This window comes from Coffea arabica, chromosome 2e (genome assembly GCF_036785885.1).
Source record: "Coffea arabica cultivar ET-39 chromosome 2e, Coffea Arabica ET-39 HiFi, whole genome shotgun sequence".
Classification (NCBI taxonomy): Eukaryota; Viridiplantae; Streptophyta; class Magnoliopsida; order Gentianales; family Rubiaceae; genus Coffea; species Coffea arabica.
This window is the reverse complement of record NC_092313.1, coordinates 21,195,821-21,217,599: the sequence shown is the minus strand read 5'-3', so window position 1 is coordinate 21,217,599 and position 21,779 is coordinate 21,195,821. Positions and strand designations below refer to the sequence as shown.

The 21,779-nt window shown below is 36.2% G+C and overlaps 2 protein-coding genes across 6 annotated transcripts; one reads left to right on the top strand and one right to left on the bottom strand.

The window, feature by feature from the left end:
• Positions 1 to 2,691: 2,691 nt before the first annotated feature.
• Positions 2,692 to 8,179, top strand: LOC113731943 (protein FAR1-RELATED SEQUENCE 11). Of its 2 annotated transcripts, XM_072079891.1 has the most exons (5): positions 2,692 to 2,929; positions 3,072 to 3,315; positions 4,500 to 5,530; positions 6,266 to 6,709; positions 7,287 to 8,179. In XM_072079891.1, exons 3-5 carry the CDS (start codon positions 4,553 to 4,555, stop codon positions 7,908 to 7,910), a joined length of 2,046 nt encoding a protein of 681 aa, XP_071935992.1. In that variant the 5' UTR covers positions 2,692 to 2,929; positions 3,072 to 3,315; positions 4,500 to 4,552; the 3' UTR covers positions 7,911 to 8,179. The 2 variants fall into 2 exon arrangements, with proteins under 2 accessions (XP_071935992.1, XP_027113288.2); XM_027257487.2 differs by having other exon boundaries at positions 2,692 to 3,315.
• A 1,875-nt stretch (positions 8,180 to 10,054) lies between these two features.
• On the bottom strand, positions 10,055 to 21,368 carry LOC113731942 (zinc finger CCCH domain-containing protein 44). Of its 4 annotated transcripts, XM_027257485.2 has the most exons (11): positions 21,146 to 21,368; positions 20,578 to 20,744; positions 19,263 to 19,342; positions 18,381 to 18,568; positions 15,909 to 16,806; positions 15,125 to 15,234; positions 13,810 to 13,869; positions 13,226 to 13,276; positions 12,689 to 12,759; positions 11,952 to 12,157; positions 10,055 to 11,219 (listed from the first exon to the last, which is right to left on the bottom strand). In XM_027257485.2, the coding sequence occupies exons 2-11, from the start codon at positions 20,676 to 20,678 to the stop codon at positions 10,186 to 10,188; spliced, it is 2,799 nt and encodes a 932-aa protein (XP_027113286.2). In that variant the 5' UTR covers positions 20,679 to 20,744; positions 21,146 to 21,368; the 3' UTR covers positions 10,055 to 10,185. The 4 variants fall into 4 exon arrangements, with proteins under 4 accessions (XP_027113286.2, XP_027113282.2, XP_027113285.2 ...); XM_027257481.2 differs by lacking the exon at positions 13,810 to 13,869; XM_027257484.2 differs by lacking the exons at positions 20,578 to 20,744; positions 21,146 to 21,368 and adding an exon at positions 19,709 to 20,350.
• Between the last annotated feature and the right edge of the window lie 411 nt (positions 21,369 to 21,779).

Sequence of the window (21,779 nt, the reverse complement as noted above, 5' to 3'; positions counted from 1 at the left end):
ATTTGATGATTAAAGGTATAAATGTATTTTGAACATTACCATCACACAACATTAGAGTCAACTAACTATTTATGAGATAAAGGAAAAAAAAGATAACATTAGGATATAAAGTATGGAAATAAATATACTTTATGGGGAGTTTTGTAATTAAACTTAGTATTCATAATCTATTTAAATTCTAAGGTTAATTTCACAAACCTCCTCTAAAGTTTATGATGATTGTAGATAGTACCCCTTAGGTCTAAATAATTACAGAAACCTCCCTTAGAAAATACTTTGAAACTAACTTTGCCGATGTAACCAAAAAATCCCCATTAAAAATCCTAAAATGCCTTCAGATGATTACCTTCCAGAAAAACAAAATTCCTTAGTAATGTTAAAACACAAAACATAACTCAAGTACTTTTTATAAAGTTCTTTAGTAAATTTGTTTCTACCGCTAAAAAAATGCTGATACCTGCTTGACCAACGAAACTAATTCAATCAGAATCTAAAGTTTTTATTTACTCTAAAACCACTACTATATGGAGTAAGATTGGGTTTATGTTTTGTGGGTGTCTATGACAAGACAGAAGTTTATCACTCTTGTTCTTTTTTTTTTTTTTTTGATCTTTTACTTTTTTGCAAAGGATTTACTAAATTTAATTTACGATACATTAGTTCTCTTCATGGAGACTATAAATTCAACAATGGATGAAGGTTATTTTTGTCATTTTAGACAATGATAATTTTTTAAACTTGGAGGGTACTGCCTGAAATTGTTATAAACCTCAGCGGAGGTTTGTGAAATCATCCCTAAATTCTATGCAAGGTTTTATTCGGCGTCCCCTCAAAACATGAATATCAACCGTTGCTGGCCGAAGTACTAAGCTCTGAATTTTAAATTCTATCTTATTACGTCATTGTATGCCAGCTTTGCCCGATGCTTTGCACAATTCAGGACTTTTTGGCATTATCTTAAACCAACGGCAAACATAGGTTGACTAGGATTCCCTTCCCCTGTAGTACAAGTGTTTGTTTGTTCGGCGTCCCCTCAAAACATGAAGGTCTACCGTTGCTGGCCAAGGTACTTTGCTCATAAAATTAAGAGCTAGTCAGTCACCTAATGAAGCAAATTGCATCCTTTAGCTTTAAGTACGAGAACACAAGAGCTGAAAAAAGGTTGGAACATACGGCCAAGTACTACAACCTTTTTACAGCAGGCGTTCGACTATATTGTCGGAAGTCAATCAACAATAAACACGTGAGCAACTACGGTGTTATAAAGCACCGAACTTGTTTTTTTTTTTAAAAACACTTGTACTATTGGAATTTTGTAATCCAAACGGACTCGTCTCCTTGACCTTCTGCATTGCTTAATACTATTGGAATGAAACGTTTTAATACTTAAAATTTTCCGTTTGAATTGTTTTTTTTTTAAAAAATTTTGTAAAAAAATGCATCATAATAATGATTTAATGTACATGAGATCAAAATGTGTTTGAAAAATATATTTATAAAAAATTTTAAAATTTTTTCCTTGGAAAATTACAATCCAAACAATGCGGTACCATCCTCCAGTCTCCCTTATCCCTCTTTGGTAAAGGACTATCATGTCCTTATAAAACGTAGTCCTACCTAAGTATAGATATATAATTAGGGGCTTGTTTGGCACCGGAATTTTTTATCATATTTTTAATATAATTTTTTAAACAATTTTATCTACAGTAACCCTTTAAAATAGCTTAAATTTCTTACCAAACATGTTTTGAAATATCCAAAAACATTTTTTGTCTTTCTCATCTTTTCTTCCTCCTTCCCGACCTTAGCCCACAACTGCCGACCGACGTGCCAACAGCTAGCTCTGGCTCCTTTCTTTTTATTTTCTCTTTCCCTTTTCTTCTCTCCCTTCTCCTCTTTTCCCTCTTCCTGCACCCTCTCTCCTTTTAGTTGCACAACCAAAGGGACAGGGAGAAGGGGACAGGGGGAGGGAATGGAAATGGGGGCAGGAAGAAAAGAAGGAGGAAGAGGAAGGAGGAAAAATGAGAGGGGAGAGAAGGAGAGAGAAAAAAAAATAGGGGTGAGATTGTGGTGATGACCGGCAATGGTGGCAACTTGTGACTGGCAATGAGGAGGGAAGAAGGAGGACGGGAGGAAGAAAAATAAAGATTAAAAAATTTTCTCCATCCCTGCACAATTCGACAAATTACACTGAATCAACACAAGTTTTTAGTTGGTAATTTGTAGATTTTATTTTTTTACTATTTAAGCAAAAGAATTCAGAATGTACACTCGGTGAAACAAGTAAATTCTATCGTAGTGGTATACCAATTACCATAAAATTTTCTTTACGAATATCAAATAGATTTCCTTCATAGACCAATAAATTATGGCTTTAAGAGTGCACCATTTGCGTCGGAATTTGAACCTTTACATTAAGTATGATTTACTCGCAAATCAAATATGAATAATTACTTGAATCTTCTAAATTTGTACAATCAAGTAAAACTATAATCAACTCTTTTATTCTTTTATTTAGACAAAATAAGTGGTTGTTTTGGATTGTAACTGTTCAAGAGTTTTGGGAGAAAAACTAATATAGCACTTTTTTTAGAATATGATAGATACGAGATAAAAAAGGTATTGAAAAATATTTAAAAATAATATTTACAAAAACGTTAAATTGTTTTTCCCCAAAAAAGAGCAATCCAAACTGGCTTAAGTTTCCTACTTTCCTTGGTGGAACTACGGCTATACAAAGGATAAGAGAAGATACAAAAATAAAATCAAGGAGAGAAAGAAAATTTTTACTTTTTTTTTGTTTTTCGCCGGATATACTACTCTACACTAAGGGGAGGAGGGACCTGAAGAAGGTCAAGGACAATTCGAAGGAGACTGAATCACCACTTATTCAGATGCCTGAAAAGCTTGGAATTTTTTTAGAATGTAGGTAAGGGAATTTGATCCCTTGACCCACACATAAGTAGAGTTTTAAAAATCCCTTGACCTACATTAAGGAGATTTAAAATTTTCTTGGTAGCCAACTACTGCTCTTGTTTGTTTGTTGAATCTAGTGTACTGTTTGGTGGTAGGGAAAAAAAAAAAGTGTCTCGGGCAGGAATGGATAGCGGAATTTGGACACAGAAAAGGCGCCGGATATAATCGTGCGCCGCGATATAAAAAGGCTCCCATACACCCCCGCGCAAATTAGGGTTCGTCCTCACTAACTCACAGTCACCCCTCCTTCCACCAACGGATCAATCCCCCACAACAAGCATTCAAATTTTTCAAACCCAGGCGGGCAAAATCTCACAACGCCGATTCTCATTCCTTCAGGTCTGTATATTATTCATCCTTGATACTCATAATTTATTCGATGAGTATTTCAAATCAAATTTCTGATTCAAAATTTAGGACCATGTTTTATCATGTTGCCATCTTTCAAGCTATGTGTCCAATTTAGTCAGTACATTTTGATAAGTCATTGACAAAAAATGCAATAATAATCAAGATGATTTTTACTAATAATGCTTGGAAAACCCAACTAGGAGTATTTTTTTTTCCTTCCAAATATGAGTATTTGCTTTAAGATTGGACATTTTTTAGTTATTTTAGGAATAACTTGTAGTAAAATATTTCAGGTGATATACCTTGACTTGAATTACTTAATTGGAATAGTGGAAGTGCTGAGTATGGTAATAGCTTTGTGTCCCGATCCTAGTTGCATTAAGAGTTCCCAATTATGGCTTCCTCCGCTGGCAATGATTTTATCAGGCGGCATATAATAATGTAAACAGTTCTACATCCTATTGCCATTGACATGAGTATTACCATATCTCTGAAGTCATTTAACGCTAATGATCCTGACCACAGTAGACTAATGTGAAGACTATTGGCATAATTATTTGGTTTTATGTCTATGTTTCTGTTGTACATGTCTGCATTCCACAGGCATGGATAGTTGCTAACCTACTAGTACTGTATCTATTGCTCATGGAAAAGCTTTACACTGAAAGGCAACAATGCTTGATGAGAAGTTAGCCACCATCCACCAAATTATTCCATTTGATCCAGAAAATGTAATTTCTGATAAAAAGAAAGTGCTGGTTCTCTCCTTGAGATATAATGCAGTTTTATCGGTGGAAAAAACAACTTAAGCATCTAAAATGTCATGCATTGTCTTCTTGTTTGTGCTCTTGGAGTTTCTCAAAAGCCCATTTCATTGTGGGACACAATAGGCCTTAATCTTGGGCCCAACAGGCTGATGGCTGCATATCTGCACTTTCCATGGGTTGTTAATGAACCTGCAATTACTTTCACGGCCTCATTTTACTATTTTTAGTACTAGCGTTTCTGCTAATGATGGAAACAAGAGGATTTTACCATCTTGGATAATATAAGTAAAAGTTTACCTTTTGTATGGGTATCTGTATATCTTGTAGTTTACTTAATCTTTTGCTAAAGATTATCTCCTGCAAGCATGGTGCTTATAGATACTCTTTTCCCTTAATGGTTTCCAGGGTACAAAATGGTCTTAGGTTCTCTCATTGATTGAGAAGTTGTGTAGGCTACCATGTCTGAAGAGGCTGCACAGATGATGGTGGTTTATGATGACCATTCAGATCAAAGATCTTTTTCTTTTGAGGATACAAGTAGCACAGAGGAATCTCCAGACAAAACAAGGCTATCCATAGAAACTAGTAATGATGTGGTACCTTACATTGGGCAAAGGTTTGCCTCTCATGATGCTGCATATGAGTTTTACAGTGATTTTGCAAAACGCTGTGGTTTTTCTATCAGGCGCCATCGCACAGAGGGTAAAGATGGTGTAGGCAAAGGGCTTACAAGGCGTTACTTTGTTTGCCATCGTGCTGGCAATACTCCTGTCAAAACCACCAATGACAATAAATCTCAGAGAAATAGAAAATCTTCTAGATGTGGATGTCAAGCATATATGCGGATAAGCAAGACAACTGAATTGGGACTACCTGAATGGCGAGTCACAGGGTTTGTAAACCACCATAATCATGAACTCCTAGAACCAAACCAAGTGCGCTTTCTTCCTGCATACCGGACCATATCTGATGCAGACAAGAGCAGAATCCTGATGTTTGCTAAAACAGGAATTTCAGTGCAACAGATGATGAGGCTGATGGAGCTTGAGAAATGTGTTGAGCCAGGATATTTGCCTTTCACAGAGAAAGATGTTAGGAACTTGCTCCAGTCATGTAGGAAAGTGGATCCAGAGGACGAGAGCATAGACTTGTTGAGAATGTGTAGAAACATTAAGGATAAAGACCCTAACTTTATGTTTGATTTTACACTGGATTTGGACAATAGGTTGGAGAATATTGCATGGTCGTATGCCTCATCAATCCAGTCTTATGAAATTTTTGGTGACGCTGTGGTTTTTGACACGACTCACCGCTTGTCTGCTTTTGACATGCCTCTTGGAATTTGGGTTGGAATAAACAATTATGGTATGCCTTGCTTCTTTGGTTGTGTGCTTCTAAGGGAGGAAAATTTGAGGACATATTCATGGGCTTTGAAGGTAAAGTAGTGAAATATTAGTTTCTATAACATATAGCTGTCATCTAACCCTCTTCATCTGGCTACTTCCAACATAATCCAGCTACCCAATTTCTGAATACTTATAATCTCTTATATTTTTTTCTTTTTTTGGGGTGGGTGGGGGCTGGGGGGCACTTTCAAAGTATAACCAGAAAAGAAAAAAATTGGAAGATGAAGAAAATTTTTTTTTTTCCTCTATGAGTAAAATGGCTTATATAGCATATCAGCCATACCATTTCTTGCAATTCTGAGAAGGTGCTTCCATGAGAATCTTGTATCATATAATTGACACAATATGCTGGTAATGGTGTTTCAATTTTGTTGATGCTTCTGTCCTCTCTCTTCTGTCAAGCATCTTTTGCTATCCTGGTGCAGTGAGATCACTAAATTCTCTCAGTGTTGGGAGTTTCTTAAACACACTCAGCCAAGGGTTGCAGAGTAGGCATCATGTTTTCTTTGTCTATTGAATGATCTTTTGAGCTTATCCTGGTGTTGGATGATTTGGGTTTCTGTTGTTTCTGAATTGTGTCAATAGTTGTTCTTTCATTTACCCCCAGTCTTTCCCTCTGCCTCCCAACCCCACCCAAATAAGAGATAAAACAATAAAAAGAACACAGAGGCTTGCAAAACTGGTTGTAGAGATCCCAAATACATTTGCATAGTCCTTTAATCTGGTACTCTTCTGATATCTTCTTTTGTTTTTAATATGGAACAGGCATTCTTAGGATTCATGAATGCGAAGGCCCCGCAAACAATATTAACTGATCAAAATATGTGTCTCAAGGAAGCAATAGAATTGGAGATGCCAAGTGCCAAGCATGCACTTTGCATTTGGTTAATCGTGGCAAAGTTCCCTTCCTGGTTCAATGCAGTTTTAGGAGAACGCTACAATGAGTGGAAGGCTGAATTTTACCATCTATATAATCTGGAGTCAACTGAGGATTTTGAATTGGGTTGGAGAGACATGGTGAATTCCTTTGGCTTACACAGTAACAGGCACATTGCTAGTCTGTTTGCCTTACGGTCACTCTGGGCTCTGCCGTACTTGAGAAGCCATTTCTTTGCAGGAATGACCACTACTGTCCACTCAAAATCAATTAATGCTTTTATTCAACGGTTTTTGAGTGCACAAACCAGGCTTGCACACTTTGTGGAGCAGGTTGATACTCTGGTACCATTACTGTTAATGGAATTGGTTTCACTCTGTTGTTTATGTCAAACTTAAATTGATACTACATGACTAGAGCTTCCCATTTGGCGTTAGAAGTTACAATTCTTTTGTCTGTTGTTACTTAAACAGAGGAAACATGACTGAGTAAAAATAATAAAAAAAAAAGACTTGCATCAGAGAAGATGATTAACACAAAATTGATGTCCTACATGTATATGGTTTTCCTCCTTATCTCAGCAAATTTTTAGTATATGCTACTTTGAGGAGTTCCACTTTGTTTAACTTTTGATATTAGTTTTTGCATCTTCCCCAAGAGTTACCCTTCTAATAGGATTGCATATTTTTTCTATGTCCAAAGTTCTGAACATTCTGCATTTACTGGTTTGTTGAGTTTCCTCTTACTAGCTGTATTTCGCTGAATGTGATGACTTGGTTCTGTGAAAGGGAAGGGAGAAGATCTGTTTATAAATCAAATGTTCTGTTTATTTGGACTTGCTTTATTCACGTGTGCTTATAAAGTGAAGTTAGCTTCTTTCTGACTGGCAATATTATTCTGGATAATCAGGCAGCCGTCACAGTGGATTTCAAGGATCAAATGGGAGAACAGCAGACAATGCAGCAGAATCTTCAGAACCTTTGCTTGAAAACGGGGGCACCAATGGAATCTCATGCTGCTACTGTTCTTACACCTTTTGCTTTTTCTAAGCTCCAGGAACAGCTGGTTTTGGCTGCTCACTATGCTTCGTTTCAGATGGAAGATTGTTTCCTGGTGAGACACCACACTAAACTTGATGGAGGTCGGAAAGTTTACTGGGTTCCAAGGGAAGGCATTATAAGTTGCAGCTGCCATCAGTTTGAGTTCTCAGGAATCCTTTGTCGGCATGCTCTTCGTGTATTGTCCACAGGAAATTGCTTCCAATTTCCAGATCGCTACCTTCCTCTCCGATGGCGTCGAATCAGTACGCCGTCTGCCAAACTCCATCAGACGACTCCAAGTGAGCACACAGACAGGATTCAGTTATTGCAGACCATACTATCCTCCCTGATTACAGAATGTGCAAAGTCACGAGAACGTCTTGATATAGCCACTGAGCAAGTTTCCATTCTTCTATCTCGAATAAGGGAGCATCCAGTTCCGGTTTGTCCGCAAGGCACGAGAGAAAACTCCGCCAATCCTAGAAATCACTGACATATTATAACGTATATTGATTTGGCACATTTTAAGATTATTGCTTCAGGGAGGAAAGAATCAACTTGGTTCCTTTTTCGTTCCCTAAATTGTAAAGTTAGAATTAGAATACAAGCTTGCTTTTGTAAGGTACTAACTGGTAGCTTGCTTGTTAGCAGATGCCTTTTGCTTTGACATTTTTGTAGTTCTATTGAGATTGTAATTACTCTAGCACAAACTTGTCTCGTCGATTAACACGTACAGAAGAAAGAAAAGAGCGAAATTTTGCATTTTCTGTTCACCTTCTGGTCTGTGCTGAAAATTTGCTCTAAAATCCTCATTCGCTAATATTTGCTGTGCTTGCTTGCAGGGGACTCTTGACCTGTAAAAGGCTACTAGAACTGTGATCTAAGTTCCGGAATTTTCGTAGGCTTCTGAAATTTTCGGCATCAACTTTAAAATAGTCTAATTCATAATCATCTTAAACTTGTAGAAAAGAAGTAAATGACCCCATAATTGATCGCTTCTTTCATTTATCCTTCTGAGTTCTCGCAAAAAGAAGTCTTTATCCTTCAAGCTATTTGCAATTGGAGTGAATAGGCAGGAAATTTGGTTGTTGCCTCTGAATTAGCACGAATATGATCGTAATGCTCACATACATTCCAATCATGATCATTTTTAAACATGTTTCAAAATATACAAAGCTTCATATTTGGAGTCCTTGGACTCTGATCAGCTGAGCGAGATTGTACCACGAATCGATTTTCGGCCAAAATGGCTGCAGACAATGGGGAACTTTGAACAGCTGAAACCTTGAAAAAAGTTAAGGATGATAATGAACTGGACCTGGGTAATTAGTTAGTGTTCGTCTCCAGAAACAAAAATTTCAGAGTCGCGGAAGCTGCCCTTTCCCCATCCCCTTATGGGGGAGGAAGGAGTGTGTATGATATGAGGAAGGAAGGTAAGGCCAGCAATCTCATCATTTCCATTTGAGATGTCAAAGAGGCGAGTGGTGCCCAGCTTGAGATCATGCACGAAGAGACCTGCAGCAAACCAATGCACTAGCTAGCAGCAATTCTCCCTCTAGCGCCCCTATTGGATGAAGAAAATACCGACAGAGCTCTATTTTTTTTATTAGAAAACTCAGAAGTGAAGAGCTCAGGTCAGGTGCAATCAAGTTATGCGTCTTAATCCACACTCCCTCATGATGTTTTTTTTGGGGGGGGGGGGGGGGGGTTCGTTGCTAATATTACCATTAATGTTGTTAATCTGATCTGATTCCTTCTTGAAGACCCAGATGCTGAATAACCTTCTTGATCACTGACAGACGGACAAGAGGCCACCAGCAACGTTCCAACAGTGGATAGACACTTATTGTTACTAGTTTTGCAGCAGGGAGGGACCCGGGGTGAGGCAAAAGGTCGAATTCTTCCTTCTTGATATCAAATGACAATATATATGGTTTCATTACAGGAGTCAGGCCAGTTCATACCGTCCTTCCATGACTTCTGCTATGGGTATCCCCAACAATCCAGTAGACAAAATCATCTAAGCAACGGGAGGAAGTACACCAAGCAATCCAAAGATTTATCTAGAGACATGGGATATGGTCTCTAGTGTTGCTTTTGGGTGCTCTGTGCTGGTATTCTTGGCGTGTTAAATTATTTTAGCGTCAACAATGTTGCAACTATTTGGATTGAATCTAAATAGTGATACTGGTTAATTCAAACGTTGAATTTAGACAAAAAAAAAAATTGAGACTAAAAATTATGTTGATTGCAAATTTTAATTGTCATAGTTGATTTACATAAGAAGCTTTGGGGCAGCAAAAAGGGGCTATCAAAATTGTGAGAATATAAAGATTAAGTTGAAATGATTTATTAAATTCGTTAAAGTGATAGTTATGTCATTTGTAATAGTTATAGTGTGAAAGAAATTCATGAGTGAGTTTATCTCCCTTCTAAATAACAAAGGGATATTTTAGGAATTTTGGGAACAAATTTAGCATATTGAATCTATATTGTTACTGAAATGCTAACAATAGAAGAGGTAAGTGTCATTTTTCAAATTAGAGGAGAGCTACCTGCAATAATCAGAAACTTCAAGGGAGGTTTCTGAAATTATCCCAATTGAAAAATAACAATTAACAAAAAAAAAAAAAAATATTTTAACACCAAAACCATGTCTCATGCATTATATGTAGAAGAAAGAGATTTGAATTTAGATACAAGGGATTTCTGTATTTCAAAACTAGGACAGAAGAAGGTTCTTGGCATCTAAGCTCACCAAACTTATATCAACTCATAAACGCTTTCTTAATAGCATCAGCCAACGGGATGGCAAGTTCTTCACTTCCATTTTCTTTCCAAGCCTTGTACTTCAATGCATAAGAACTTGCATCGCTCCAACGCTTTAGCAATGAAAGTGAATACTTTTCCTCGTTCCTTTCACCATTTGGACCTAAAATAAGCCATTCTCTGCTATATGGGTCCTCGAGATGCTGCTTTCTTGGTTCATAACTCCAAGTACTTTCATCATCACTACTCAGCACAATGACAGTCTTCTTGGATGTGGCTCCTTCAGCAACCATCCCTTGATTCTGCTTCGTGACTTCTACAGCAGAACCATCTAACTCAGCATCTGTTTCAACTTGAAGCATCGCATTCTGTCCATCTTCACAAGTATGCGACGGCCTTGGGGATACTTCAAGTGCTGATGCTACTGTTTTGTTATTTTTTTCTTTTGAGGCAGGCTGCCGAGGTGATATGCTGAGAGATGCGCGAGGAAGATTCTGCATCGCGACTTCCACAGGAGAACTGCATAACTCAGCATCTGTTTGGAGCACCACATTACATTGATCTTCGGAAGCAAGCGATGGCTCTGGGGATACTTCAAGTGCTTTGTTATTTTCTTCTTTCGGGGCAGACTGATTAGGTGATATGCTGAGAGATACTTCAGGAAGATTCTGCTTCGTGACTTCTACAGTCGAAATACATAACTCAGCATCTGTTTGGAGCATCCCATTACATTGATCTTCAGAAGCAAGTGACAGCCCTGGGGATACTTCAAATGCTTTGTTATTTTCTTCCGGAAGATTCTGCTTCGTGACTTCTACAGAAGAACTACATAACTCAGCATCTGTTTGGAGCATCATGTTACATTGATCTTCACAAGCAAGCGACGGCTCTGGGGATACTTCGAGTGCTGATGCCATCATTTTGTTGTCTTCTTCTTTTGAGGCGGATTGATTAGGTGATACACTGAGAGATACTTCAGGAAGATTCTGCTTTTCATATTGACATGAAAGAGGACCATGAAATTTGTTTTCTCCTGCATCCAACAAGATGTAACATTAATATACTCAAATCATCCCGAAATAAGAAAAATTTCTTAACTGCACATGATGCAGTTAAATTAAAAAAAAAAAAGAAAAGGCTGAACGTATTAATTAAACTTGCCCAAAGAAAGGTGAAATCCAAAGGCATACAATGCTAGGTAGAAGCGTCATAGAGCAACAGAAAGACCAAAACTATGTATGTAAAAAAAAGGTCAGCTTTGTTAAAAAGAAAAATAGAAAAATAGCCTAACCAATAATAGAACCACAGAGAAAAGATACAGGGATTGCAAAAAGTGGTGAGATGTAAAGAAGATCAAAACAGATGGGCTTTATAGCAGTTCTTCATTATCAAGGTTCGTGAGAACTGCCACAAGGCAAACGCAGATGGATGTTTGACACGCAAACACACATAAGATCATGATTATATGCAGTTATATAAGAAGAAAAGCTCAAAACATAAGCACAAGAATTTTGTTCAAAGAGAGAGAACATGTTGGTGTTCTTATTGACTTGAAAATGCATTGGCTGCAAAAGAAAAACATGTATTCCCTCAGAAAAGCAAGAAAACCACCAGGATTCTAGATAAATTTATTGAATGTGAATACTACCATGCCATGACACGAGACTAATGATGCTCCAAATGTTAAAATTAAAGGAGAGAAGTTAAAGACACAACAGAAATATCTCTAGAGCTTCTTAATGTCTGAAATCAAGATCAATCTTACTTGATGTACAATTGCCTCCCCACTTCCAATTGAGATTTATTGAAAATTTTGATTCATGTGACATTTCATCCCCTTTTTGATCATGCCCAATTTCTTCTATAACAGGTTCAAGCTCCTCAGGAATCACAGCATGATGATATTCTAGTAAGCGTAACCGTTCTGACGGTGTTTGCAACTGGTTCCTTCTTTCCATGTGCTCGAATAATGTAGAGATACCTCCTAAGTTAAGGCACACTATCCTACATTCACTTGATCAGCTCATTGTAGATTGAAATGGCAAAATTATAATGCCACATATCACAGCATACAAGATTAAACTTGCATGTACTTAATTGTTGAGGCAAATGAGTCAGTTTATAAGGGCAAGCACAAGAAACACCAACATAGATGGAGTACAAAGCTCAGTCAAGAACAAATTGCGTGACACTAATACAGATAATGCAAAAGTAAAATCTAGTGACCCTATACCCTTTACATGTCCAAAAAACAGAAGGATAAGAGAATGACAGCTGGAGATCAATAGAAAAAAAAAGAAACATTTTCTCTTGCATCATCAATTAATTAAGGACCATTAAGTTTGAAGCACATTTATCACATTGGTTGAGAAAAGCGACAAGAAGTTTTCCCTTCCAGTTCCTTTATAACAACTTCATTTACTAGCACTAGAACTGCAATCATGAAAAATTACAAAGCTACTTAATCTCTGCTTCACTTAAGTAAGTTCAGTGTAAGGATATTCTTGTCTCCGTCCTTTCTCAATTGCTTGAATGATGCGTCCATCCAGGATCTTCAGCTCTCTAGAAATTTCCTGACATTGGCTCGGAAGGCATGGATGAATAGATAACGGAAAAACGGTTAACGAAAGAAGAACAAACTACATCTTGACAGGACTGGGTGATAAACAAACATTCAGACCTGATCATAATACATGTTGGAACAAAAATAACTGCCAATAATGTCATCAAATGACTTCTTCCTCGTTATGGTTTTATTTAGCCTATTCGCTGTGAGTGTGTGTGTGTGTGTATATATATACATATATATATAAGTATACAATTTTTTATTTTTTCATCGCTGTAAATATATGTATATGTATTGGTACATCAACATACTGGGACCTGTGGTGGAAAGTGTCACACAATTGTTAGATAATAATTACAATAAGTAAGAACCCATTAAATTACAAAAAAAAAGCTTCTTCAAAATAAAATGTGTATCAGAGATATGATGCATTTGCAAAGAAATACACGAAAAGCAGAAAATGAAATGCATACATGGTTTGTTATATCCTCATGCAGACTTCTGGCCTTCTCTTGAAGCTCCACCTGTAGTAAACGAGGTCAAGAATCCTCCAAATGTAAGAAATCTCTGTTGTGATTCTTCTTGATTGAGTTATTCTTTTATTGGTAAAAAAGGTTTTTGCCAATTATTTGGTAGAAAATGAGAAACATAAATATGGATATAGATGCAAAAAATATAAAGGCTATCAATCTAAGGAGAAGGTTGGAAGGAGAATGTTAATTACTTGGGTCCATTATGAAAGTTGAAAAGGATTTATGTAAGAAAGATAAGAAAGAATCTGTTGACAATTCAAAAGATTAGCCTAAATTTACTCTCTCAACTAAAACCATGTTCAGAAATTTTAAACATTTTGCATTATATCTTTAGAAGATACTAGTGATATTACTAGAAAATGAAAAGAAGAGTAAAACAATAATTCCTACTTATAACTAGTCAAGAAGTTTCTTATATAAGATGCCAACCCACCATACCACAGTCACATGCAAAAGAATGAGTAACTTTTTAATATACTTGGAAAACTACACAAAAAGGAATTAAGGACGTGTCGATTACTTACTACACTAAGCTTCTGAACGAGGCCATCTTTCACTTTTTGCCTCAAATCATTACATTCTTCCTACAACAGATAGAGGCAAAAAATTGTAAAAAAATTCTTCAAATTTAAACTTCTTTAGAAAAGGACATATCGAGGTTAACTAATTACTTAATAAGCATTGTTTTGAAGCATAAGTATGCAAACTTGAAGTTTTCCTTCTTATTTAACATAATGAGTAATGAAGAATACATAGAATTGATGCATCCTTAAAAGCAAAAAGCCCTGCAACATATTAGCACTGGCAGATCTTTCCAGCTTAGAATATTATGTTAACCCATAACAACCATCTCATTTTTTCATGTTGTCAACAAGGATGTTAAAGGTTAATGACTTATCTCACTTCCTGAAGACCCCATTCATGCAAGAATAATACCTCCTTTTTCAGCTTCTCTCCTCTCAAGTTTTAGGATAACCAAACAGGGGTACCAATTCTGCCTTGAAAAATAAGTAAAGGGCTCCTTATAATCAAAGCATGACAAGTCAAGATAGTTTCACATGATAGATCAATTATACATCATTCTGAGAGATAAAAAAGTGCTTTCCCACCTCACAACTTCCCCAAGCATTTTCTCAAAATCTTTAATACGTTAAGTTGTAGAAAACTAGTGCTGTCTGCTATGTCATGCTAACGCTATCAGTGTAGCAAGGCATAACAAAACGGACTTCATTTAGAAAAGAATTTGAACTTAGTCATGAATGTGCATACAGATTTTTTTATTGCAGTCTGTATCTATAGAAAAATTCACAAGCTTTTAAGAGCACATCCTAGACTCTGTTGAGCTCTATTGACACCACTTGTATGACTAGTGCAGGAAATAGCAGTAATAAAGGAAAAATCAAGAAAGTTCGTGCATTTAGATACAGGGAAAGTTAGTTTTCCCTTTAGTCGATACTTTAGGAGGCATTAGAAAGAAAATTAACCTTCCCACATCAGTTCGACAGTCTAATCAACACAAAAGATGATATTAGAGGTATTGACTCCAGAAAATGTGGATCAAGAACTTGGAGCTCAGTTTCAAGGAATCAAGCATCCTCCTGTGCATTGCAATTTATGAGATCAGTGATATCTCTTCCTGTCATCTCAATCTAACAGTGTTGCTCATTTATAACTACATGTAGGAACTTCAATCAAGTACAGTTAAAAGCTGCTCCTTACATTATTGCAGTAACTAAAAAAATCATATCACACAGTTATAGCAGAAAAAGAGCAGGATCAAATTACTGAAAACATCCAAGCTAAAGACATGGATCAGATCAATAATAGCATGTAGGTTACCTGTGAGAAGTCACCATCTGATAGCATACTGATATGAATCCCTAGTGGCATATTTGACCCGCAAAGAATCATGTCGTTATTGTTTTCTCCAGTTGGAGTTTCCTTTATTCCTAAGATACAAGTTAAAGACAAATAAATACCTATCCAGAAAGCAATATACAGGCACAAGATGTCAATAGTTTGTGGAAGCTGAAAATGTTGTGTCAGATGTTAGCTTTTTAGTTTGTCAGACATGTAGATCACTAACTCTGAACTTTTTCTACCATGCATTGTAAAAAGTTTAACAAAAGCACTTTAAATTCTCATGCAATTATATGTTCTCATGAGCGGTTTCATAGACTTCACCCACACAGTCGACTTCAGTGCCTAATCTTCCCTTTTACCACATCAACTTTACTGTAGCACTAATCTGTTAACTGTCTCTGTTTTTCATATGTCTAGAGTTCATATCTAAATTACAGTTCCAAAGACTAAAATTCACACAATAATCAAATCATATTCTGCTGCAAACTGTCACAAACCATTATTTTGAATGGATGAAATCCAAAACAATCGCAGTAGCATAAGAACTTTTTTGTTGCCTCAGGCTTAATGTAACATCAATTACCTGCTGACAAACAATCTTACACTTAAAAGGATGCAAATTATCTAAAAATTGCTTAATAGATGTGCTTTTCATGATCAAGTAATTGATTAATATTCAGGTAGAAACATCCAATAGCACTCGATAATCAGAAAGCAACAGTTTAATGCAGAATATCAAAATAGCAGATTGCATCTAGACCTGTAACTTGCACAAGCTGATGAGAATTTTTTGTCCAGCGATAATCATCTGGATCGGACTTGACCCGTATAATGCTTCCTGTCACCTTATCTTTGAATGACTCGGGTTGTTTTAGTAGTTCTATTACCAAGCTCTTCCTCAAGTATACAAGCTTAATATTTTCAGCTGTAATAGATGCAAAATGACTTTGTGGTGCGGTGAGTAGTGTACCATGTTTTTCAGACTCTTTCTCCTTTTCTAATTCTGTATCATGTTTTTGGGACTCTCTCTTCTTTTTTAACTCTCTTCTTGTTCCACAAGCCACAGAGGCATCTTTATCCTTGTATACTGCAAAATACATCTCCTCTTCCTCCCATTCATCCTCTTCTGAATCCTCCAGATTATCAGAATAATGAGCTTCCAACAACTCATAAATTCTATTCTTGTTAACAAATTTCCGACCAAAAATACTTCGCAAGTTCTCATCGCATATTATCTTTCTCTTCTTCTCTGGATGAAAGAGCTTATGCTCTGCAATATATCTATGAATTATTGCCTCCACAGTACGTTCAGATAGTTTTTCAGTGGTGTCTTTACCAATTGATTGCAGAAACTGAATGAGAGAAGTTGATCCCCAACCAGTGAACTGCATAATTTTCGATCTAGCATTCTTGTGTTTCCAGGATAGCTTCCCCTTGAATGCCTTCTTGCTAAGATGTTGTTTAAGGTCTTCTTCTTTTTCATATTCAGACGCTACTTTATCATTGCCAAATTCATCTGAATCAGAGTTTCCCGTTTTTTTTCTGTCTGTAGCAGCACGGATATCATCTATCTTAAATCTTTCTTTTTCCTGAACAATCTTGTAATATTCCATAAAAAGACCTTCATAAGTTTCCCGATCTTTAAAGTCCACTTTCTCCTGGGAAAAAAAGCTCTTTGTCGTAAATAAAATAAACCAAAAAAATTAATTGAAAAAAATCTGAGAAGTCCCTCCCCTCCATACATTGAAAAAAATGGAGGTAACAAAAGATTTCAGTTTGTACGTTATTGGCTACCCTAATGGACAACATGAATAGCAATACAATTAGCTATAATGATGAACCAGATGTATAGAATGAATACGATGTAGTCTAGCATATGCAAAAACAAACCCAAATATAGATGATGCTTGTAGAATTGAATGCAAGACCAATTTACCAAACAAGAAATTCCATGTGTAAGTTCCATACAAGCAACAGATGTAACCTATCTATCGACTATGCATGTGCTTCATATCTGGATTGGTGACACATCTAAGTAAAGCAAATCTGATCATTTATTTGACATCAAGTTAAAAATATAAACATAAGCATCAAGTTTGTCCTTCTTAAAATACACAAGGAACTTTCTTCTTCTTCTTCTTCTTCATTTTTTTTTTCTGAGGGGGTTGCTTGGGGTAATAGTTTGTTGGCTTCACAGAAACTTAAATTACTCAATTCACAAACATGCACATCCTCCCACATAAGAGAGCAAATCGATTATGCTATGCAGTCCAGTAAGGCCAGAGCATATAAACCTTTCGAAGGAAAAAGTAACAATTTCGGTATCGAGTCCTTGATCTATTAATCTGTCCTGCAGTGAAATAATCCACCAACGTTAATTATTAAGCTAGACATCGCTGCATTTCTAACATGCACAATTGAGCCACTATGATGTGTTCTAAGACAGGGTCACAATCTCTTCTCTGTAAAAGAGAATGAATAAAAGTTCAGTATATGCATTCAGGTTGGTTTAAAATCAAACTTGAGTAGCAAAATATGATTTTGATAGCGGGATATAACTCGAGATATATCAAGGATTAAATATAATTAGACTACAATGCAGATGTACTCCAACATAAATGAAAAGGTATTTTACATAAATGCTGAGGAAGATTATTGCAAAGAGCCAATTTAGGTTGCCAAAAGGATGAACCATTTGAACCAATATGCTTCAGGAAAATGTTGTTAATCTTCAACTTGTTTCCGATTTATCATGATGCAGAAATAGATAGCTAGATCTTGCTTGTTTCAGATTTATCATGATAAAGAAATAGATAAATAGATCTTATGAATGAGCTCCTGCTCAAATCTGGTTTTTGTCATGCATCCTATCACAAATTTCTGAAATCTTTTATAACTAGTCATATGAAATGATATGGGATGAAGAATGCTTTAAATTGACATGTCAATTATAATTTTCAATCATCGGATGAAATGATATAACAATCTATTATCTAATAACTTTCTCACGTAACTCATTTTCACATCCAATTTTGCCTGGTAATTTATCTAAAGTCGCAATTTATTCACAATACAGTGTCTCGTAACTGTCAGCGAAGCTAATTTACTGCACCAGAGCAAGCTTTCTTAATCCATTAATATTCTGAGAGCAGGTCAGATATGTACCAACTGAATGTTCAAGAGCATAAAATGACATTTGAAAACCAACATCACAAATCTGTATTAATCATACCCCGTCAGAGTCAACATCCATGTTTTCTTCTATCAGTATTGCAAGCTTTAAACAACTATTGCAGAAGCCATTCATCCCTCTAACACGGCAAAACTCGGCAGCACTAATGCAGAAGCGACAGACAGCATTTGGACAACAGTAGCAATGAAAATGAGCTTTTCTCCCACACATGAAGCAAGAATGCCAACCTGAAACAGGAATATTGCATAACTTTTTATTTGTTGCCATGACGTATGCACTAGATAAGAGTAAAGCAAAATAAGATAAACTAAGGAGCTAACTGAGTGAAAAGAAAAATTGAAGGACATAAACAAAAACCTATTTGAGCACTCTGACACCGTTAAGATCCATGACTTATAAACTAGTGCAGTTACTCTGCTTTACTAGTCTAATCTATGCATACAACCACATCTCGCCCTCTCAACAACACAAAAAAGAACAGAAAAAGGTAAGGATCGTATCTTCCTCTTTTTGGTGCTTTTAGCAGGGGCTTTCACCTTTATTTTGCATTCAATACTTGTTTCTTCTTGCTTTTTCAAACAGAACAATCCCATGCAAACAAACCAAAAGTCTCAAAGAATAACGATGGAACAGCAAAAAAATGGAATAAGACATTTGAGCACCTCGGGAAAAAAAATGACCAACCAATATAACAGTCTGCACTCGAAGGTGTTAATTTACATAAATAATACCAACTACCTAGTACAGAAAAATTGATGGTTCGCTCAATTATGCAACATGCTACAACGTGCTTGACACTTGGAGCACTAGATAAGGAAAATGAAGAATATATAGAAATAAGGACAAACAAATGTCCAAGACATTGAAGAATTGGACACGGAAATGAAAAGGCCAAGGAAGGAAAGCTTTTGAGGGGCTTACTGCAATTCCAGCATTCTTCGCTTGTCATAAAAGATTCATTCTTCTCAACACAATGAGAATGATAAGCTTTTGGGCACTGCCTGAGAACAATAATAATAATAAATAATGACAATGTTAATGATGACAACAATATTGTCATATACTTCATGAAAATCTTGCAACTTGAGGTAAACCATATAATCTCTGATTTTTTACTCCTCAAAAGGTTCACATAGAAGAAGCGCAAAAGGCAGATCTACAATAACATCATAATGGCAGTAGGAAAATTACACCCTACCTAGAAAATTTCTGCACCACCAAAAGAAGTAACCAAACAAAATACACCAGGCAATACAAAATTTGAGGAAGAAATAAGTTGTCAGCAGCATCATGTGATAATTTCCAAAACAACTTCAAAAAACATTCGAATATTCTAACTTCTTTTCATGGTTTAAGAGTCAAATGACCTTTAATTCGTCAGGACCACAAATACCAGAAATTTATTACAAAACCAGGAATGCTGAAGTGGACCTTTTGATTCCCCTTATAAAACAGCACCTACTAAGCCGCAGATTGCCAGATACTGCCCCTAACAAGCTACCAAAGGTGTCAGCACTTGGCTACAGATACAACATTGTTGATTCAAGAAACTCACGAGTTGCAGCATGTGCCTTGCCAAATCTTTATACAAAAATCAGATTTCTCTCAACTTACACCAAGAAGATTAAAACAAAAAATAAAAGGACCTCGAAAATCTAAAGACCGCAACAAATTAAACCGCAACTTTCTTCCGATCGCCAGTTTAGAATCTAAAGACAAGAAAAGAGTCCTGTGTTATTCAGTTTTGTACGGGCCAAAATTGGTTGCTATCATAAAATTACTCTTCCTTGTGCATAGCTTTAATGGAGTTTTGTTGGGGAATCCAGTCAAAGATCATAATAATGATTGGTACACTATTCAGGATTTTCTATCAAAGCAAAACAGCTAGACGGAGATAGAGAGAGAGAGAGAGAGAGCAATCCATTATTTCCTCATCGCTCAGCCATTTAGATCTCCGAAATGACAAAAGTGCCCACAGAAAACGAAAGAAAGGAAAATCAAAACAGCCAAAGGAGGAACTTTTGAGTAAAGTGGAGCACCTCGGAATGTACTTTTTTCGATTTATTAATTATTATGCGCTCGTTACAACGTCACGCAGCCAAATGAAAAGATGAGCTCAGTGAAGAATCTCTCCAGAAATACGAGAGAAAGTCCTCGCTGAAAACTGAATGAATGAAAAAGCCAGCAAGGAAAGTGGAAAAGGGCAAAAATAAAAGAAAAAAAAAGAAATACTCACTTGTGATCACATAAAAAAAGATTTCCACCATCTTTACACACAAAGCACCAATCTTCAGCAGTATCTTCCTTTTTTGGAGCCTTTTTGCTTTTGCTCTTCATCTCAACTGTATTTTTACCCAAAACCCACCTCGACTTTGCTATCCGCTTCTCCTTCCAGCAAGATTCCTGCAACATCAACAGAAGAGTATCATACTTGACCCCAGATTGCAACTTCTTTCACAAATGACTATCATCTCAATTATAGTTAACCCAAGATGGCAACTTTCTTCCACAAATGCTCTCACCTAAACTACAATTAACTCAATAACGGAACTTTCTCACAAACAGCAATCACCCAAGCTATACTCAGCCCAAGAATGCAACTTTTTTCAAAACCCAAGTTTATTTTTCTTTGGGAAAACGAAAACAAGAATGCAATCGGACCATGCAAAGTGAAAGAATCAAGACCCATAATGCCAAAAAAAAAGTAGCTTCAGGCATGCACAAAACAACAACCAAAAGTGATCATCAAAATGATCCGCTTCAAGAGAGCTGGACAAGTAATTTTTCTGAAAATGTCGCAGTACCTCTATGGAGAATAGCAGTGGTAGAGAGCTCAATAAAGAAGGTTTGTTGGTCTTGGCCTTGGGAAAGATATTATTGGAAGGTTTGTTGTACTTTTTGGGGCTTGCAAAGAATAAGAATGTGCATTCATTGTTAGCTACTTTCTAGCGGGAGACTGGAGCTCTGGTCTGGTTGGTAGTGAAGTAGCTCAAACTCAAAAAATGCTTCTCTTTTTTTTTTTTTTGGAAGAAAAATTTGGTGGCTCCAGTTCCGGTCTTTAAATGCTTTTGTAAGAGCAGCAACTAGCAATGCTTACAATTTTTTTTTGGGTTCTTGTTCTGTTTGGTCCTCCTTTTGATTTAATTTACAAGTCCTACGACGAATTATAGACCCTTAAATACACTAAAGTTTTTTCTTTATAATTTTTACAGTAAAATAAAATTTTATATAAACACCTAAAAAACTCGCCGGTGCAAAATTCTCTTTGATAAAAAAATTACAATATTGAAAAAACTATTGTGGAACAAATTATTGAGGGTATTATTCTATACTATCCCTTCTTTCTAATGTAGCAAATTTATCACTTAAAATCTTAAATTCAACCACAATCATGACCTTCACTTTTTTGGGATACAAGACAACTTTTTTAATCTTCAA

What these genes read in the sequence shown, in the direction of transcription:
- LOC113731943 (XM_072079891.1), top strand. Translation starts at nt 4,553, where the DNA reads ATGTCTGAAGAGGCTGCACAGATGATGGTGGTTTATGATGACCATTCA. An exon ending in CATATTCATGGGCTTTGAAG is followed by an intron (nt 5,531 to 6,265) that starts GTAAAGTAGTGA and finishes AATATGGAACAG; the next exon opens with GCATTCTTAGGATTCATGAA. An exon ending in TTGCACACTTTGTGGAGCAG is followed by an intron (nt 6,710 to 7,286) that starts GTTGATACTCTG and finishes CTGGATAATCAG; the next exon opens with GCAGCCGTCACAGTGGATTT.
- LOC113731942 (XM_027257485.2), bottom strand. Translation starts at nt 20,678, where the DNA reads ATGAAGAGCAAAAGCAAAAAGGCTCCAAAAAAGGAAGATACTGCTGAA. An exon ending in CAGATGGTGACTTCTCACAG is followed by an intron (nt 13,870 to 15,124) that starts GTAACCTACATG and finishes TATCTGTTGTAG; the next exon opens with GAAGAATGTAATGATTTGAG. An exon ending in GGGAGGCAATTGTACATCAA is followed by an intron (nt 11,220 to 11,951) that starts GTAAGATTGATC and finishes TGTTGGATGCAG; the next exon opens with GAGAAAACAAATTTCATGGT.